Source organism: Vanessa tameamea, chromosome 7 (genome assembly GCF_037043105.1).
Source record: "Vanessa tameamea isolate UH-Manoa-2023 chromosome 7, ilVanTame1 primary haplotype, whole genome shotgun sequence".
Lineage (NCBI taxonomy): Eukaryota > Metazoa > Arthropoda > Insecta > Lepidoptera > Nymphalidae > Vanessa > Vanessa tameamea.
The window spans coordinates 2,615,199-2,635,607 of NC_087315.1; the positions used below are offsets into that span (position 1 = coordinate 2,615,199).

At 33.4% G+C, this 20,409-nt stretch overlaps 2 protein-coding genes across 3 annotated transcripts in view; one reads left to right on the forward strand and one right to left on the reverse strand.

The window, feature by feature from the left end:
- Positions 1–3,252, reverse strand: part of LOC113400733 (myc box-dependent-interacting protein 1) — a 39,109-nt gene extending 35,857 nt beyond the window's left edge. For both annotated transcript variants that reach the window (XM_064215274.1, XM_064215273.1), the window contains exon 1: positions 3,032–3,252. In XM_064215274.1, coding sequence (XP_064071344.1) covers positions 3,032–3,100 — 69 coding nt within the window. In that variant the 5' untranslated portion in view covers positions 3,101–3,252. The remainder of the gene's footprint in view (positions 1–3,031) is intronic.
- Positions 3,253–3,688: 436 nt separating this feature from the next.
- On the forward strand, positions 3,689–19,585 carry LOC113400738 (meiosis-specific nuclear structural protein 1-like). Its single transcript, XM_064215399.1, has 9 exons — positions 3,689–3,706; positions 3,778–3,954; positions 4,053–4,283; positions 6,256–6,485; positions 8,918–9,082; positions 12,757–12,835; positions 13,251–13,454; positions 14,269–14,453; positions 19,358–19,585. Exons 1-9 carry the CDS (start codon positions 3,704–3,706, stop codon positions 19,563–19,565), a joined length of 1,482 nt encoding a protein of 493 aa, XP_064071469.1. The 5' UTR covers positions 3,689–3,703; the 3' UTR covers positions 19,566–19,585.
- The last annotated feature ends 824 nt before the right edge of the window (positions 19,586–20,409 follow it).

The following is a 20,409-nucleotide window of genomic DNA, read 5'->3' on the forward strand; positions in this document are numbered from 1 at the left end:
GAAATTTATATCAGGTGAGTCAATTTTATCGTTTTACTTATAAACTGCGTTTAATGTTGAAAGCCTATTTCTGTAATGAATAACACTTTGTATCACCGTCAAAGTATTATTACTATTAGTAAACTATTGTATGATCTACGAATATACCCACCAAACCTTTCTTTATGATACATTACATCAATTCACTACCCACTTTTATTTGTATTATTAAACACTTTTTATCGTGACTAACCTAACAAGATATAATATAAGTTATTATTAATATTTTTAACATAAATTTTACAATCGGTTCGAACACCATAATAGTTGTATTCCATTACATATATCATGCATTGACATTTTACTATGATATTTATATTTTAATAATAATTTTCATGATATAAATTTTTATAAAAAGTTAGTATACATTTTGAAGCTACAAGAAACAAATTATATTATTCGAAGCGAGTGTAGGTACTTACATTCTAGGCAGTACTATGTATTTAAGCGCATATTACATTACTGTTATGATAACCATGTAGTACGTGGTAATCCATGTCTGGTGTAACAGACACTACATAAATATCGTATTAAATAATCAAGGTTGACAACACATGGTTTGATTGTATCTATATGGCTAAAGAGTATAATTTTTAGATTCGAATATTAAATGTAGGTAATACACGAATTTTAGATATAATAGTAAGAGATATTACTCTTTAAAGCTTGATTGCAAAAAATAAAGGTGATTCGAATGAATTCTTATTCGAATTCGAAGTTTGAATTTTAATTGATTAACTAAATGATAACCTGTTGGAACATTGGTTACAACTGCCTATTTCAAGTTAAAGTCGACTACGCGGGAGATGTAATGCACAATTATTATGTATTTGCGTAAATAAAAATGCACTCTTACAGTACGATGGAATTTGTTTTAAGGCAGGACCAACACGAAAGATAGAAGAGCAATATTAATAACTTCTTAACTACGAAGTTCTGCGAATCGCAATAACTTCTGTCACGTCTGCTGAGCTGCGTGTGGTATATCTATTTGTAGTACTAAATTCTTCATATAAAAAAAAAACTTATTAGTGGACATTTATTTCAATACTGGATTATGGCTTTATGATTAATATTGTATGATGAGATCATGATTATATTTGTAATATACTGTATAATTTGTATCGCCGTCATCTTGTTCACACTACATAATATTCAACATTCGTATATATATTTTATTAAAATTAAAAATTGTTAAAACATTTTTTTACACGTGATTATTACCTATCTACAATTTTATCACATTAATGACTTCGATTTCTTGCATAAGAAGTTAGATGTTTAAAAACGATTTCCTATTAAAATGACGCGTAGTGATGTCTCGCTTAACGTAGAGTTTTTTTTTCGTATAACGGCTTTCATATATACCGTTTTCAAGCTATAATTGCAAATTTTATAATTATATAGTGCAACATCAAGATATATTCTTTATCGAAAATAAATTGAGATCAATGTAAACTAGCAAGAATAATTTAATTTAACTGATAAAGCTGTAGTCATATAATTTTAAATAGCAAAAAAAAAAAATGTTTACGATTTTTTAAAATTAGAATTATGCGTAATGATTTTGTCAAATATTATTACTTAAAAACACAAGAAAATATTTTACTTCACACTATATATGTGACAAAATTTATGTCAATAAGAGAAAACAAATTGCCATATTATGTTTTTTTTTTTTATTTAGTCTTTGAATTTCAATTGATTTTGAAAGGCAGAGAACTTATCACCTACTCCAGTTAAATTACCTGAATTACACTGAACTAATTGTTATTGTGTTTAGGTGGCTCTCTTATGACAAATTTTTTTTTTTAATCAATCTAATTTACTTACTTCATATAAATGTGGATAAAAAGGATCATTTATAACAAATGATTGTCTATTGTTCTGAAATATATTTTCTTGATTTTCTCTTTGTTGAATGCATGTTGCAATACTGTAGCTGGATATACCAACTTAATAACCCATTTACCCACCTGTAGTAAGTAGTACCCAGGACGTATAAATATTGGATTATTTAGAATATTATAACATATATTTTCAAAATATTTTTTCATTTTAATTTATCACAATTTTATATATGCAATAAAATTATTTAGTACTAAATATATAAATTATTTATTTACAGTAATAACTAAGCTAGCTTATTTTATTCAATTGAAACTAAACTTCAAAGAGTTTTTGTAATCATTAAGCCTTATTTTAAACAATGTAATTTAATGATATTCTTATTAATATAATATAAAAATGTCAGTCATACCGGGCTGATTGCCAAATTAGGTCAATATCCTACTCAATATGTATCCATTTACTATTATTGCACACCTTTATTTTTTTTGTAAAAACAAAAAATAAATCAAATACGAAATTAAAAAAAAAATCAAGCAAACATAATTATATGCTTGAGTGTAGACATGTTGAACAAAAATAGAAACACGAAATAATGATTGCACGGACAGCAGACTGTCTCCGAACAGTCAACTGTTGCTACCAAGAGTGTTATTTATAAAATTGGGCACACTTCCCCAGATCCGCTCATTGCCTAACATAAGTAACACATATTGTCAAACAACTTTAATCCCTACGTAATTACTGGATATTATACATTCTTTAAGGCTTTAATTTTATGATTTCTTCAGTCCAAAATTATCTCAACCAATTGAAACCTATTAATAGACACGAAGATTACCCTGGAATAGATAAGATGAAGCTAAGCACGACATTCACGTACACTAGACAGTCACGAGTCAGCTGTGTGGGTAAACAAGAATACGCTCTCGGAAAATGATTATTGAACTGTACAATTTATAAGCAACAGGTGTACTTAGAATACTTTGAAACCACAAACCAACATGACACTAAGATACGGAGCCTGCTCGGACCAACGATGTTCCCTTTATAAAACCCACTTTCACAGCACTTGCGCCTAGATTTGAGCACAAATATCTTGATAGAGATCACAGAACTTTCAAATATATAAAGACATAAATACCTTCTCCTTTGCACGTCCAGCATGTTTTTGCACTGATTTCGCGATTAACGCACCTTTACTCTCTGCCATTTTTATCACTATTTCATTACCGACTGTCTTTATTTTCGAAACACTATCAAACTGCAACTGTGCGGTTGCAATTTGCTGTCACACGTCAAAATCCAAGTGCCGTAAGACTATACTGGCATGACGTGAGTTTTTAGTCTAGCCGCTAGCAGTCGAAGGCAGATCGAGTTGATGTCAAAAACAGAATTACAAATACCGACAATAGATGGCGTATTACTTTTTATTTAATGTTAATCGAAATATTGATTTTAATATTTATAAAGCTTTATTGTATTTTCATAAAATTATAATAGAGAAACTGCTTAAAATAAGTTTGTAAAATTCCAACACGATCGAACAGAACTTGTAACTTACTGTTAGTATGGTTGGCTGTATTCTGCTACATCTTTGCCATTCTCTTTTAGAGGAAAAAGTGAAACAAAAGATTAAAAATAAACTTTAAATTCTGAACATTGACGTTACAATTCAAATTGTTGATATTGATTGTGTTTTGTTTATATATATTTTTTAAGAATTTCAGTATAAAGTTCAGTTTTATAATAATTGTACTGAAAAACAGATCCCATTAACTTTTAAATTGCAGCATCTTTATTAATATTTTAATTGATGGTATGTTTTAAAATTATTTCCATTCAATAAGAACTAATCTAAATTGATAAATTTAAAATTACATTTATTAGGAGGCTAAAACCGAGCTCCAACGAAATGCCGTCGCAGAGGCACGTCGTAAGGAACTGGAAACATACCAAAGGGCCTTGGATATTCAATGGCTCAACAGTCGAATGTCAGATGGCGGAATGGGCCGGAGTCTTGCATTAATACAGAAGGAAGCTGAAATGGAAAAGGACTTTCAAGAGGTAACTTTGGTTTTTTTTAGGTTTTGAAACCAATTTCTTCAATTTTTGTGTACCTAAAATTAACTTTATCAAAGTTTTACTCATAATCATTTTAAAAGAGAACAGATCATGCAGCTATTGTTGATGCTCGAGCTAAAAAGGAAATAGATCTAGGAATAGAAATCGCTAAAGCGAGACGGGAAGAGGCCTGTGAACTTCTCAGGCGGCACTACCTCAGAGAAAGAGATCCAAGCCTGCGAGAATTGGTAAAAAAATTACAAGCGGGTTATGTGCGCAGGGACTTGCAGCAACAAATACTACATAATGAGTATAGGAGGTTGCAGGAAAAGGTAAGGAAGTTTCTAAGCCATCTATTTAATTATATTAAAAAAGTAAGTAAATGTATGAATAATAAAAAATAATATAATTTCAAGTTTACTATTGAGAAGCTTCACTCTTTAGTCCTCCAATTTGCTCTCAGAAAAATAATGTTTTTATTTATTTATTTAATTCACGAGTCTCCAACAAAAGATACATATTCTTAAAATTAAACAATACCTTATGTCCGTCTCGCATTTTTAAATTTGGACCGAAATTTTTTTTTTTAATATTGACAAATAACCAGTGTTTAATCGTTTTTATAAATCAGAAAAAAAAAATAGATTTTAATTGATACTTTTTTTTAAAATAAATTTTTGAAGTTGCATTTTTGACTTATTTTGAAAAACTCTAAAAAACGTGATAATTCAAAAATAGTTCACTTTTGCAGTATGCATGTGGGGGTTAAAATTATCGCAAATAATCACCCCTATCACCTCCTAACGGAAATACGTCGAATTACCAATAACCCTGTATAAGTTTATGATAAAATGCCGGTTGATCAAGATGACTAATTGGCATCACCGTGAAATTAGGCGCCGAATTATGTCCAATAATCATAAAAGTAGAAAAAGTTTTAATTATCTTGATTACAATTAGTGTCAATTTATGAAAAAATAATATAATTAATATTCTATCATCCATAGATGATGCTAATATTTATTAATATCGCTAATTGATCGGTACTTGGTAGCTCACGATATAAACAAGTTTCAGAACTAAAATAATTTAGTTGGTATAGGTAATGAAAAATCTATGGTATACTTTGACATTTAATAATTAGTGTTTTGAATGTCGTCGAAGTTTTTATCAAAACTTTGAAAGTAAAATCTAAGTGAATTTTTGTGTTATTAATAAAGATGAATTAATTAAGAACTCTTTGTAGTCCTTATTTTTTGATCGTCGTATCTTATACCTAATATTTAATAACTATGAATATATGTATGAGCTTGGTTATAGGCAATTGAATTTATGATGAGCTTATCATTATATACTCGTTTTTAATTTTTAATAAGATTGTTAAAGATTTTTTAAATTGTCTTATATGTAGTATTCTACATTTTCAACAAACTCTAGTTAATATAATGTTAAAATCGATAAAATTAATCGATTATTATTTAGATATTTGATCGATTGACAAAACAAAAAAAAAAGATACTTACACCATGGATAAATAAAACTTATACAGTAAAAGAAAGAAGGAAAATAATTATGATATAGGCGAATACATGACATATTTTTTTAAGTATTAGGTAATGTAAAAATATGACTAAGGAGTAGAGTAGGTGATGTTTAATACAATTATACAACCAGATTTTATAATAATTATAAAAAAAATAGGTAAACTTTTGATCGAGTTGCTAGATTGATCGCTTAAAACTTTTAACAATCGTCCAAAATGTTATCAACTTTATTACATTTATATAAAAGTCAGTGACGAAAAATTGATAATTTATTAATCACTAATTATTTCTTAAAAGTTTTATTTTGTTGATAGGATTATCGTATGTATGGGAGGATTTAATTCTGTTTAATTTCAGTTATTCAACGGTATAAAATAAGTTAGCTCTTACTGGCAGCCCTGTACTTCTCATCTATGACTATGGCGTTTTTCCAAGTCATGTTAACATCGTATAACTCGTAGGTACATGATTATATCTGAAGGAGTTGAATATATTACATTTTTATGTGATAAACGATAGTCCTTTAATTTGTGGAAAAAAAATATTCGATTTTGTTAACTCACGAGAGGAATTTGATCTTGAGGTAAAAAAATTATTAACGATAGTTAATTTTATCGATCGCCGAACTCGGAAAACGCCATTACCAACCCTAGTCGGTGTATGTTTGGTAATATACTGTGTGCCTCAATGACAAACAAAATTGACAAGTAACGACCGTTACTTGTTTTGTAGTTACAATTTTTCAATTATTGATTTGTAGGCTGAAGAAAATCGGAGTAATACAGTACTTCTTAATTCGTTATATAACGACAAACACGCAAAAGACAGGGAAGATAAATTAAAAATGGAAAAAGAAAGTCAATACTGTTCGGATTTACAAAACCAACTTGTGAATAAGCAGCGTCAAAAGCAGTGTCATTACGAAGAGTCACTTATTGAAAAAAGGATGAACGATGATGTGATGCAAGCGATCGCTGATGAGGATCAGAGGTAATTTTAGTATGTAAAATAAGCGAATGGGAAATAGGGCCAACTGATGCTAAGTCACCCACCCACCCATTAACATTGGCGCTTTAACACTAGAAAGACGGGCAGGGGTCTTTTGACCCATTTTGAAGATTATCGTTCGATAATTTTGAAACTATTAGTTTTGGTGCTACGTTCTCCCGTTACTTTTAAATGAAATAGTTTATATTTCAATGTTCTGTTGATGTTATTGTTATATTATTATCCTGAATTAAATAAACATAATATTTAACGCCGGGTCATTTGACCCAAGCGGCATTTATTAAGGATATACAGTATCCATTTGAAGGTAGGTCATAATATTTACATTATTCTTTTATAGTTGTGGATGTTACATGTGAATTACTAATTGACTAAACTAATTGTATAGAATCATACCAACAGACTACTTACGTTACTTTCATGGAGCAAATGTTAAAAAAGGGTAAAATAACATAAAGTAAAAAAATGGTAAAAAAAGTGTTATTTAGTTATTTTACAATGTCTAGGCTGAGTGACCATCAAATATTATTATCGTTACAATCATTGCCTAAGGATCAGTCAGACGGTGAGGGTGAAGATGTGGAAAGTAAATGTGATTCAGAAGAAGAGATAATTCCATCCGAAACAAGTTCTTCAAGCAGTGACGACTCAAATGGCAACATGCCACTTGGTAATTATTATCTTTTTTCTTTACTTATTCCATAAGAATATTTGCACCTATCGATTACTAGAATTACCAACATAGATGATTTGATATATTATACAATTATATTTAAATATTTTTCGTTGTCTTTTCAGTGACTACAATGTCAACGATAATTTAGGAGAAGAGGACGAAGGAGGCAAGTGCGTGGGATTCGCGAAATGCAAGCAACGGATAATGCGTATGATAACAGTATGTTGTTGTCAGGAGTTTTTTTATAATATATTAGACCTTGCTGTTATAAATGCATGGATTTTATATCAAGAACTGATAAACAACAAAGTGCGTAGAAGAGATTTTATACTCCAGGTAGCTTAAGAACTCAGCAATATGTCGGAGGATTCTTCTACCATTGGTTCAATACAACCAGCTATACCGAGGCAGTCAGCCGTAGCTACTAGAAAAAGACGCCACTGTTCTACTTCTAATTGTAAGAATAAATCCAATAAAATGTGTGATATTTGCAAAAAACCATTTTTGTGGACAATGCAATCAATCAAAAATATATCTTTGTCAAAATTGTAAATAAATTAATATAAAAGTTCTAGTTATTAAAAACTATATTATTACGCATCAAATTAATGTTTGAATGATAATCCCGCCTTTTCTAAAGATCACAAACATATTTGCAATCAAATGCTCATTGCACATATTAAATACATTGTTATTATGACGTGGGGTCATTTGACCCCAAACCGTCTTTCTTGGTAAGAGTATTTTGCCGTCTTTCTAGTGTTATGAAATATTAACCATTCGATAATATATTGTCCCTTTTACAAAGAGTCACACTGGCTCACTCGCCCTTTAAACTAGGCTTGTGTTCGATAAATTGAAACATCTAAAATCGAATGTCATCAAAATATCAGATGTCATTGATTTGATATTGATGAGTAACTGTTTTCACCGCCTCTAAAACACTATGAATTGTTCTGGTAAGTCAAAGCATTCAAAGTACGATAATATTAAATTCATGAAATATTCGCCCTATCTCTTAAACTTTACAGTAACCCATATGTGAGAAAGAGATGAAGTGAATGTTAAACTGATTTTGATATCACATTTGTTTCATCTCTATCTCATATATCATACTATGTAAAGTTAAACAAAGACAGGGTGACATAGGAAATTGGATGTCAATACCAATATTTAATCCAAATTTGTTACATAACCGATGTCACAAAAATGGGATATCACCCAAGCCTTCTTCAAACTCGAAAAAAGCATTACAATACTAATGTTTGCTTTTTGGCAGTAAAATAAGTGACCAGTGGATTGTTCCTACTCTGGTTACCGACTTTTAAAAGCCTTAACACATTTAAATGTATTTTTTATCTTTATCACATATTTAACCTGGGGGTACTTTAAAAAGCGATCATTCTTAGATCGGATACCTATAAATATAAACTACAGACCTAGTTTTCAAATATTAATTAAACAACATATTGGGAATGAGTACCAAAACATGTTTTGGCCATATTATATAATAAGGTGAAACCATGAAATCTTAAAACTAACTATTCTTGGAATATAATTATATATTCCAATATTATGCATATCTGAAATTCAAATATAACCTTTGTTTTAAAATAAAAATTAGTTATTTATTTCAATTTACATTCAATGTAATTCAATGTAAGGATGTTGCATTGTTATTGTTTTCCCTGTAGACACAACACAACAACTATAATGTGGATGTTTATCTTATTTTTAGAGAGCTTTGTCACAAACATGAACAGACTGATATTATGCGGGGTGAAATGTATGCCTCCCAGAAGGCGAGAGTAGATTGGAAGGAAAAACAGAAAGAGTTTAATGTGATAGAAGACAGGAAGATAGAAGAGCAAGTACAATTTGCTGAAGATCGTAGCTTGGCCAGGTAAGATACACTTCAATTTATTCTGATGTTGCATCTCATTGAACAAGAAATTTTTATATACTTTGTGCATCTTGTTTTCAAACACAAGTTATCTAATAGAGGTTGTAACAATGGCTTCGTAAGGAAAGGTAAACTTATCGACTTAGTTTAATTATTGAACTCACAATGTTCCAAATTATTGAAAACAAATGTTCCAATACAACCATTTCATATAGAGCTACTTACATACTTTTAATGTAATTTATATGTTTGTTACAATGCAATTATTTCTTTTGAACCAAGATATATCAATTTATATGCATTTTAGGAAATTTTATACAGTTTCATCTAAAATCATTGCAGGTTAGGTTAGGTAACATTGATGTAATAGACTTAATTACCTTCATCAATGTACTTTGTTCATAAGTTCATGATGTTCATTTACTTTAAATATAAATTTATATGTTATGCATATTGTAATATTTATTTACTTTCAACAAATATTTCTAAGGTAAATATAATACCATAAGACATCCACTTCTGGTTCAGCAGAGAATATATGGTTCCATTAATACAATAATAAAAGCCTATAATAAGTGTTGATAACATCAATAAGTAAATATACACAATACAAATAATTATGACAAAAGTAAATATACATTACCTCAATACTGCATTAAAATACCTATACATCTACAAATATTTTTGTAAACATAGGTAGGTCTCTGGGCATACATGCACAGGATGTACACAACCTGAGCAGGGACGCCCTGGCTGCCCTCCGAATTTGGCGGTTAATTTTGCGCTCGCCACTGTTCGGGGCAAGCAGATCAGGCATCATAAGGCAACCCCTACCTATGTTTGTTACCCTTATGTTGCAGAAGTCCACAGTGAACCCTCACTGTGCACTTTTGCAACATAAGGGGACTCAACTCCAACTTGAACGCCGTTCACTTTAAAATTGAGACGGCGAAGTCGGCCTTGCTTTTCCTTACCGAGACCCAGATATCCTCTCCTGCCGACACGACTTTTCTTTCTTACCTCGGGTATAAATTGGAACATTCCTTTGTACCACGAGCTGGGTTGTGCGTTTACATCAGAGATGATATCTGCTCTCGACACCTCGGCAGCCTTGAAGGGCAGGACCTATCGTTTATATGGCTGCGTGTAGACTGCGACGAAATTCCGCGAATCGACGCGTGCCTTTATAGGCCCATAGCGGTAATGCCGAACCTGACCGACTGGTTGAGCACGTCCAAATGGCTACAGATTCCGTGCTGCAGCAGATCCAATCCGCAGATATCGTAATTCTTGGCGATTTTAATGCCCACCATGTCGAATGGCGGACCACGCACTACCAATCATGTGGGTAGATCTGTTCTCGACTTCGCTTTAGTACATGATTTGACACAACTGGTCACCTCGCCAACGCGAATACCGGACGTGAAGGATCATACACCTTCCCCGTTGGACCTTCTGCTGACTTCCCATCCGGATAGCTATCAGTTTATCGTCGATCCCCCTCTAGGCTCGACGGACCACTGTTTTGTTCGGAGCACATTGCTGCTTGTGCGGTACTCACGACCTCGTTTCGTGGGCTGCCGCCGCGTGTGGCACTACATGTCAGCAGATTGGGATGGGATGCGGTCCTTCTTTACATCTTACCCATGGGAGCAAGTTTGTTTCTCATCGGATGATCCGAGCGTGGTTGCTGACTCTGTTGCCGATGTGGTGCTTCAGGGTATGGAACTGTTCATTCTATATTCTGCGTTGCCCATTGGTGGCAAGCCCCTGGTTTGGTCGTTTCTGCAAAAAGACCTCACGTCAAAAATGGGAACGTTACCAAGACTGGGCTAACGCATCGGCGTCTCGTGATGTAAACATCTGCGCACTAATAAAGGAATATAACTCTGCCTCTAGGTCATTCAAAAACGTGATTGCTCAGGCGAAGACGGAGTACATTGGCAGAATTGGCGAGAGACTGGTGCGCCTCCCTTCAGGAACACGTGCGGTCTGGTCTCTCGCTTAGGCTGTCTTAGGGAATTTCTGTCAGCCTTCCTTTCCATCTCTGCACAGGGACGTTGAGTCATTCAACGGTCAGTCAATCAACGGTTAGTCATCAAATTTCGGCAAAGTGCAGTTCGTAAAGCACTCCCTTCCTTGGACATTCATAAGTCGAGTGGACCCGATGCCATTGGAGGGCCAATCGTGCTCCCGAGTTGGCTCCGGTCTTAACGCATCCTTTCCGGCAATCCGACGCATTAGGCGTCGCCCCGATTTCCTGGAAGACAGCTTTGGTGCATCCGATCCCTAAAAAGTGCAACCGCTCAGACCCGTCCAATTATAGGCCTATAGCCATTACTTCCTTATTCTCCAAGGTAATGGAGTCCATTATAAACTGCCAGCTCCTGCGGTATCTAGAGTACCAGCTGATTAGCGACTGCCGGTACGGTTTCCGTTGGGGTCGCTCAGCCGGTGATCTTCTAGTTTACCTTACTCATAGATGGGCGGAAGCAGTTGAGAGCAAGGTGGAGGCATTAGCAACCAGTTTGGAAATAGCGAAGGCTTTCGATCACGTGTGACAAAGCGCTTCTTTCGAAGCTTCCCGGGAAATTATGCAAGCTCTTTGGCAGGTCGGAGCATCAAGGTCGTTGTCGACGGTGCATGCTCTGACTTAAAATTTGTCAATGCTGGTGTTCCACAAGGCTGCGTTCTGTCACGATAAAACGTCGACGAAAATCGGAACAAACTCGTGTCTGAAATCGAGTCCTCGTTGAACAAAGTCTCCAACTGAGGCCGGCTAAACCTAGTCCATTTCAACCCCAAAAAGACGCAAGTTTGCGCGTTAACCGCTAAAAAAAACACCATTTGTCGTGTCTCCACGATTTGAGAACATTCCGATAGCCGCCACCCGATATTCCCAGCCTCGTTCAGTTCCGCGGTCAATTGGAAGGCAAAGCCAAATTGGCATCAAAAAATCTCAGTGTGCTCAGCAAGTCGAGACAGTATTTCACGTCGGCCCATCGGTTATACAAGGCGCAAATTCGGCCTCACATGGAGTACTGCTCTCATCTCTGGGCGGGTGCTCCCCAGTACTAGCTCCTTCCATTTGACCGTATCCAACGTAGAGCAGCTCGAATTATCGACGATCAAGCCCTTTCCGATCTGCTTGGTCCTTTGGCTTTGCATAGAGATGTTGGATCACTGCATCTTCTACAAAATTTTTAACGGGGAATGTTCCGTGGAATTTTTTGAATTAATCCCGGTTGCTGAATTTCACCTTCGGACATCTCGTCGAAATTCCAAGTTCCACCTGTACCACCTAGATTTCCGAAAAACCACAACAGCACGATTTTTAAGACATTTTCTGTCTCGCACAACCACTCTGTGGAACCAGCTTTCGCCGGCGGTTTTTCCAAATCAATACGACTTGGGAACTTTCAAGAAAAGAGCGTACGCCTTCCTTAAAGGCCAGCAATGCACCTGCAAGGTGTTGCAGATGTCCATGGGTGGTGGTAGTCACTTTCCATCAGGTGAGCCTCCTGCTGGTTTACCACCTATCACATAAAAAAAGCCACACATACTAGCAAAAATGCTGTTTGTGCTTTGGTTATTTTTTTTAGCTCACTTTCACGAGTGGAGTGTAACATACGAATAGAAATTTCATTTAAAAAAATAATAATTGTTCTTTACAGGGATATAGAAAGGGAGCGGAAAGTACATTTAAGGAATGAATCAGAAGATAAGATGGCAACTAAGATGTTGGCTAATGTGGTAAATATAAATATATAATCGTGAGACAATATATATAAAGTTTAGCAAGTTTTATAGGCTAGGTGTCGTCCATTCATCAACATTAAGGGACTGCCAAATACTGGTTTGAAAATGAATGAGGCACTGTGAAACAGGAAACGATTCTACTAATCAGTCTTCTACAGAGATTTTGCATATCTGTTCTTGTGGAAATATACAATGGAAGTTACCTATGAATGGTGGTGATTTCAATTTGCTGGTCCTTATGGTTGTCTACTTTTCTATTACAATAGAAAGGTAGACAACAAATATAGTGATAAGACCAATAATAATAATAATACTACAAGATAGTTATCTGGTCCCACCTTTTGTTACATTACAACTTTTACTTTGATTTTTATATTATAGAATTAAATATACAATCTTAAATTTTCAGGCGGCTCGTCAAGAACGTGAGGATGTTATAACTCTTCACCAGGAACAAGAGTCTTTGGAGAGAAGCATTCAAGGTGATATTTTAGATCGAGAGAACTATGAACGCGCTAAAACTGAGATCAAAGAAGGTCTACTGTCACAGATGCAAGACAAAAAGGATAGTGCACAAGCAGAGAAAGTGAGGGAAGCCGATTTTAAAAGGAGTGTAAGTTATCATTGTCATGATCATCATTCGCTTGACCTTGTACTATTTATTGGGCGTTTTATAGAACTACATGAAAAACGCATTTGTGAAACTGGCTGGCTGCTGACCAACCACACTTGGTAATGCTTTTGCTAGTGGACTGGGTCTCGCCATCTCAGTTACATATAGTACTAATAGATTACACCCGGGCTGAGTGCATTACATTAAAATAAAGAAAATTTGAAGTGTGCTTAACAAGAAATTATTAGAATATTATTCATTTATTTGTAAATGTACCACAAAACAGAGAGTACCACAATAAACACACAGACATACAAATTCAGGGAGAAAAAAAAACCGTAGTTATACTTTCCAGCGCTTATAGATTTTGGGTTAATTTTAATTCTCAAGGTTAAAATTTTCTAGTGACAGCCATCCGATGCACAGCAACAATTTTTATCTTCTAAAATATATAATATCCATTCAAATGTTATAATGTAAATTAATTTCAATGATATATTAAATACTCAATCTTTATAGGTTCTTACTAATTTGTTATAGATCAAAATTGTTAGTGTACCTTATAAGATTGACACCTTGCTATTGTAGGCCTTTAAAAGACGTACAATTTTCAAGATTTGATTTGATGTATAAAATCGTCACAGTTCAGCCATTTTGTACAAAATATTTAGAACTTGTATTAGTTAGAACCTCATCAACATATGTTAAGTGGTCTAAAAGATAGTGAAGATTCAGAAAAAGCGACTTTGTTTTATAGTATGTATTAATAGATTTACGGATTACTAGATTTCTCCAACTATGTTTTCAACTGCAGGCAGACTCAAAGATGGCGGAGGAAGATGAGATAGAGAGAGAGAAAGAACGCAAAAAGAAAGAAAAAAATGAACAATATTTTGCTGATCTACAACAACAAATACGAGATAACGCGACAAGGCGTAAGAAGGAAAAAGAAGATGAGCAAGAACGTTGCAGACAAGAAAATGAATATGATCAAGGCTGGTAAGTGCATTTGTTGATGTGAGCTGGCCCATACAGAACGGTAGTAGTCGAATGTATCGAGCTGACAGCCGCTAATATTTTTACTATTAATGTATACTTAGAATACATGTATAAAAATCATTTCAAAAGTTGCAGCAAGCTCTTGACCTTTTTTTTTTAATAATATTTATAGGTAAAGAAAATGTAATGGTCACACAAACTCAATACTCGAAACCAATGTTTGTTAAATAAATGTTGTGGCCAATTCCAAAACAATTAGTTATGTTTTGTCTTTAACAATTCCTGTGAGCGCGATTTTGGTACAAGCTTTCGCTTTCGGAATTAAATAAAAATCGTTATTCACTCGGCTTTAATGTTTGATCACGGTACTTTTTGTAAGAATTTCAAAAATAACCTATAGTGTGATACTAGCTTACTCTTGCGGGGTTCTCGCCTACGATTTGTATTACGAAAAAAAATCGAAAGTTCAATTCCAATCAACAGATATGATACACTTTCTTCAATCACTACGAAGTTTAACTTTTATGATCAACTTTTGATATGATTAGCTTCCATTGATTTAATTGTTGTAACTACTATTAAGTATTACTATGGTTCATTATATCATTTATCACTCGATTCATTGTGTAAAATTGATGAAATATTAGTTATTGTAGTGTGTAATGAGAGGGATTTTGGTAGATAATTTAGTAACATTTGATTGGATAATTCAAAATCCAGCCCACCGAGCATGTCATGTAGATTTCTGATTAATTCTACTAATTCCAAACGATGATGATTCATTCTACTAAACATACTAATTACACTGTTTTGTATTAGTATGAAATAGCTTTAATGTTTATAAAGCCTGCAAAATTTAATTATGTCTGATATTTAGTAGTTTTAAATTATGTTTATGTATTTTGTCTTATACATCCAGTGATGTTTAACTTGTTCTATGCAGTTGTTATAAAATGCGTGAAAAATTGTTGAGGCATTTTGTTTACGTAGAAGTCACTTTGACAAATGTGTTTTGAATATTTCCAAAGATGTTCCAATTGTTAAGGATGTTTGATTGAATTTTCAATTCAAATGTTAAAAAAGGTTATATTATAATCCGTCGATGTGTCCAAATCACGGGACATGCTTAGCAATCCCACCTTGAAAAAAATAAATGAAACATGATAATAATGCTATGAAAACTTTCAGCTAATTCTGTTGTAAAATTGCAAATTAATCTGTTATCCTAATACAATTATTGGTATTATATATTCTTGTTGTTTGTTACACAATATCTAAACTGATTGAACATCTGAGAGAGAAGAAAGGGAGATAGCAACATTTTGTATAGTACCATAATAATGACTTTCTTTACACTAAATAAACAGAATCTTTTCAATTTTAATTGAAATATAATATGTACAATTGAAATTTAATCACTAAAATACTACAGAAATGACTTCTTAAATCTCACCAAATGCTCATTTGAATTATATGAATATAGTGTTAGCATGCTGGCTACCGAATACTGAAAGGAAGCATTTTAGCAAACACAGAATTCTGAATCTTATCATGACATTAAATCCAAAATACTGAAGTTCTCCTACTTTTTAGAATACAAAAGTTTGTATTTTATCCTTTGATTGGGCAGCCTTTGTAGTGTTTATTATTATATATATATTTTTTGCGTACGCGCAATGAAAGTAGAGCTTTATTATTATTAATAATAATTATTGTAGTTTATAAGCAAGAAAATAACCTATAATCAATGGAAATATTTACTACTAGTTATTCCTAATGTAATATTAATGATCTGTCTTGTTGGCCTGTTGGCTAGCTTACACCGATGAGTATACGGAGGTTCTGGGTTCGAATCCCGAATCGGGCTAATAAAAGTTACTATTTTTTTTTGTCAAGTAAGTAACAGTAGTTATGTAGCTTACGCGCATTAAAATATTTATGCGCAGTAAGCTGCTCTGAGTCAAAATATTAGTTAAGAAATAAAATTTAAAAATAATATCAATGTTTCTGATAGTAATTTTAACTGGTATCCTTCCTGACGGATTACCTTTAATACAAATAAAAAAAATGTAACTTATGCTATGATTTTTAAAACAATGTAGTTTCTTTATATATAATCTGAATACGAATAACGTGTAAGCAGAGAACACTATGCTTAGCGTAATTTTAGCCAGCGAAGATTCTATTTCTAGACACGTTTCATTTAGCTGTAGTTTTAACTAAATACTGTTCACACTTGCATAAATCATTAGTACAGAGAACGATACTAATTGTCTATCAGGTTTGATATTGTTCATCTTTAAATTACACCTTGAATGATGGAAAAATTTAAAACAATCTACAATTTAAACCTAGGATGATTATTTTAAGACAATGGTTACAATCTATTCTGTCTGTAAGTAAAGCATCATCGTAGAAAGTGTACCTTCCAAGATGTAGTTTCATAAGTAGTACTAAGGGTAAAGCAGCCTTTCTAAAATATGAAGATTTTTTTTGACAATTTTTAACAGACTTTGGATGGAAAATATGTCAAAACGTCAATTTTGTGTGTTTTGTGAGGCTAATTGAAAAACTTGCTATGTTAATGTTCAAACTATAATAATATTGTCATTTTATCATAAACACAAAGATGTGAATCATTTGTTCACATTCATAGATAATGTATCTAGAATTATATAAAATAATTGCAGTATTTCATTAATTTAAATATATTACCTTGTGGATACTCTATATATTTTATATATGTATAATGTAATGTGTTCTTTAAAAATTACGTGTCTAGAAATTTAATGTTATTACATATGTTTGTAATTGCACCGTGCTTTACGTAAATAAAAAAAAAGATAACCTCAAATGTTTTTTCCACTAAATCCTATATCAAAATAAACAGTTTCGTGGATCAACCGGTTTTGCACAATATAATATATATTTATATTTGTCGATGGTACGTATCATAAAGTCTTTTATAGTTTACAGTGAATATTGTATGTTTTATATAATAGTCTTGTTGTTTTAGTAAAATTTGCAATTTCACAATCTCACTTAATATGCAGTCAGCCTTACACCCGTTTTTTTATGACTAGAACTCTCTAGACTCCTTTTTGTTGAAAGCAGCATTACAGATATTTCTTCAGATTTTTTTTAATAAATGTTCGTTTTTATTGTCAGAATTGTACCTCCGGTTCGGAAAGAAATATCTAAAAGGAACCGATGAAAACAGCTCAGACAAATTAGTTAATTTCAAATTCTCTTTTGATATCCCCAAACAGTTCCACAGTTTAACGACTCCACTAGTATAAATACGAAAATAAATTAAACGCACCAAAATTGTTATACCATTATATATATAAGATACATTTAATAGGCCATTTCCGACTGTTTATTACGATTGAAAAGTTTGCGGCCTGACAATCAAGTACATATTTTTATAACACTGTCATTTGGTTGACATAATCCTAGGTAGTCCCAATATAAAAATTGTTGCTGTAGTATTTACAGTCTTACGTAACGGAAAGTGAAGTGTTTTCAGAAAATTAAACAAGGTGCGGGGAACTGCAAGTACTTGTTCAAAAAAAGATTTGATCCTTCGATAGAAGGTGATTCACGAATATGAAATGAATGAATGAAATTAACATAGGGAGTCTGCTTCGTCTTATACCACTGTAAAAATGGTTTTGAAGATTTTCCTTGATTTGGCAGCCCCCACAAGAAAGTACCGACAGTGTTTGATCTCATAAAGCAAGGCCGTAGATACCAGGGAGACCAAAGAAGAAGAAGAACACTAGGCTTATTTTGTGAGCGGACATAATTGTTAATGAAATTGGATTTTTTTAAGGGTTCCGTAAGGTTTATTGTATTAGTTGAGCAGAAATACATTCGACTCAGTTTTTCGGACTGATTTGAGATATTTGAGGCTAATCCGCATTTTTGACAGATTTCGACGTCCGTTACGCGATGTAGACGTCCCGCATGACGTATGGCCTTTCGCTCCAGATTGCACGACAATACAACTCCACCACTCATCACGGAGCTAGAGATTTAGATAGCACATGAACGACTGAGGCCCAGATCTTCTGCTTCGGGTCGGGACAGTCACTGGGCGTATTTTGGGCAAGGCTCAAACGCAGATAGCAAGGTTAGGTGACACCCTCCTGCCAAGTTAGCAAGGTTAGGTGCGCCTTTGGACATAGTGTGACTCATTATGATTATCCTCTTAGCCACACCCACCACCGTAGAAAACCGGGGAGAAAACGGTCGCGGCATGTGCACGTTCTTCCCCCACCCTCGCCTTTAGTCTCACCCACTTTGGGGTCTCATGTAACTGCACGTTTTTCTACTTTGACTTATGATTATTAGTCTAAAATATTAATGGGAACGGACCCAAAAAATCGAAGGCAGTATTGACGACTAGCAAGCTTATGGAATCAGTTTTTTTTTGAGATGCTAAGACTACCTTGCGAAAGGCGAAACAATGAAGTCAGCATACTATAGCAAACTTTTGCCTCGATTACATGTAGTAGTAACGCCCAGGATTACTCGAAAGAAAGTGCTATATTAGAGACTACCCAGGACTAGCTCTCACTATTTTGAATCCAAGACTCAATTTTATTGGTGGCCTCATTCGGCTTATTCTCACAATGTGGCACATTCATACATGTTTCCGAACTTTTTGTCGAGCCGTAGTAAATTAGTATTTTGAAGACCTGAAGATTTATTTTTAAAAAGCAATTGAAGGAAATGCATAAAGCGAGATGGCATTACTTCGAAAAATAAAAATGTTTTTGAAATATTATATTGTTTTCTTTTTTAGAACTTCACACTATTCACTATCATTCAACTATCTTGCCCAATTTTTATGCAGTGAATATTATTAAACAGTAGATTAAAATCAAATTAATTATCAGGCGTCAAGAGGTATCTGAAGAGAGGAAGAAGATAATGGAAGATCATGTTCCCAAGCTTCTAGGATATGTTCAACCAGGCGTTATCTCGCAAGTAGACATAGCGAACCCACGCTTAGCTGAACTGGGAAAAGAATTGATGACTACTTGCAAGCGACCGAAGAGATTTCCGAAGTGCAATGCGCAATGTCGGATTTTGAGAGAATATTGATTTTTGTTAAATTGTAATATTTTATTAAAATTGCATGTAATTTTTTTCCATTCTTACATTCTTATTTCATAATATGTTGAAATAGTCAAAAGAAGCTTAATAAACAATTTTAAAAATGCTAGACCTATTCAATTGAAAAAATCCTTTGTAGTTAGACTTGTCTAGGAACCTCGGACGTACGTAGAACAACTTTCATCGCAATCGGATGGTGTAGGAACGCATAGGGGACTCCGGACAGGCATACTAATATAATATTCATTTTGTATTTAAATAGATTGATTCATTCATTGATTCGATTACTATAAATTCCTTTAAATGTCAATTTAATGAAACTAATGTCGTGCGTTGTGTAGGCACAATAATTGAACTACTACAATTGCACTACTTAACTTGGAATCTTTCCCGGAAAACTTCTTTTTTGGAAACTAAAAGGTTAAGTGTTTTTTTAATGGATGTGTTCCCGTTAAAATGAAGAAAGTTTTAATTCGGTTTTTATTAAATATTATATCATTAATATGCTCCTACGTGCTAAATAGATGATACCTGTAACTTGTGTAATTTCAGTCGGTCATATGATATGATATAGCATCGTGTTGGAGGCTAGGGATACTCGCTGATACTCGATTTTATTGTAATATTGTTGCTTCAAAATACATATATAAAATAGATCATGTAATACAGTAAAGAAAACTTCTCATTTTAAACATCGTTACACTTCAGTTTATTGTAGCAGAAAGTCATCAGCATCCATTAAATAAACAAAAGCAACAATAGAATGAGATAAACAAGGGACAGATCGAAAGTAATGAAGGGAATTAAAAATAATAATTAGACCGACCGCCGA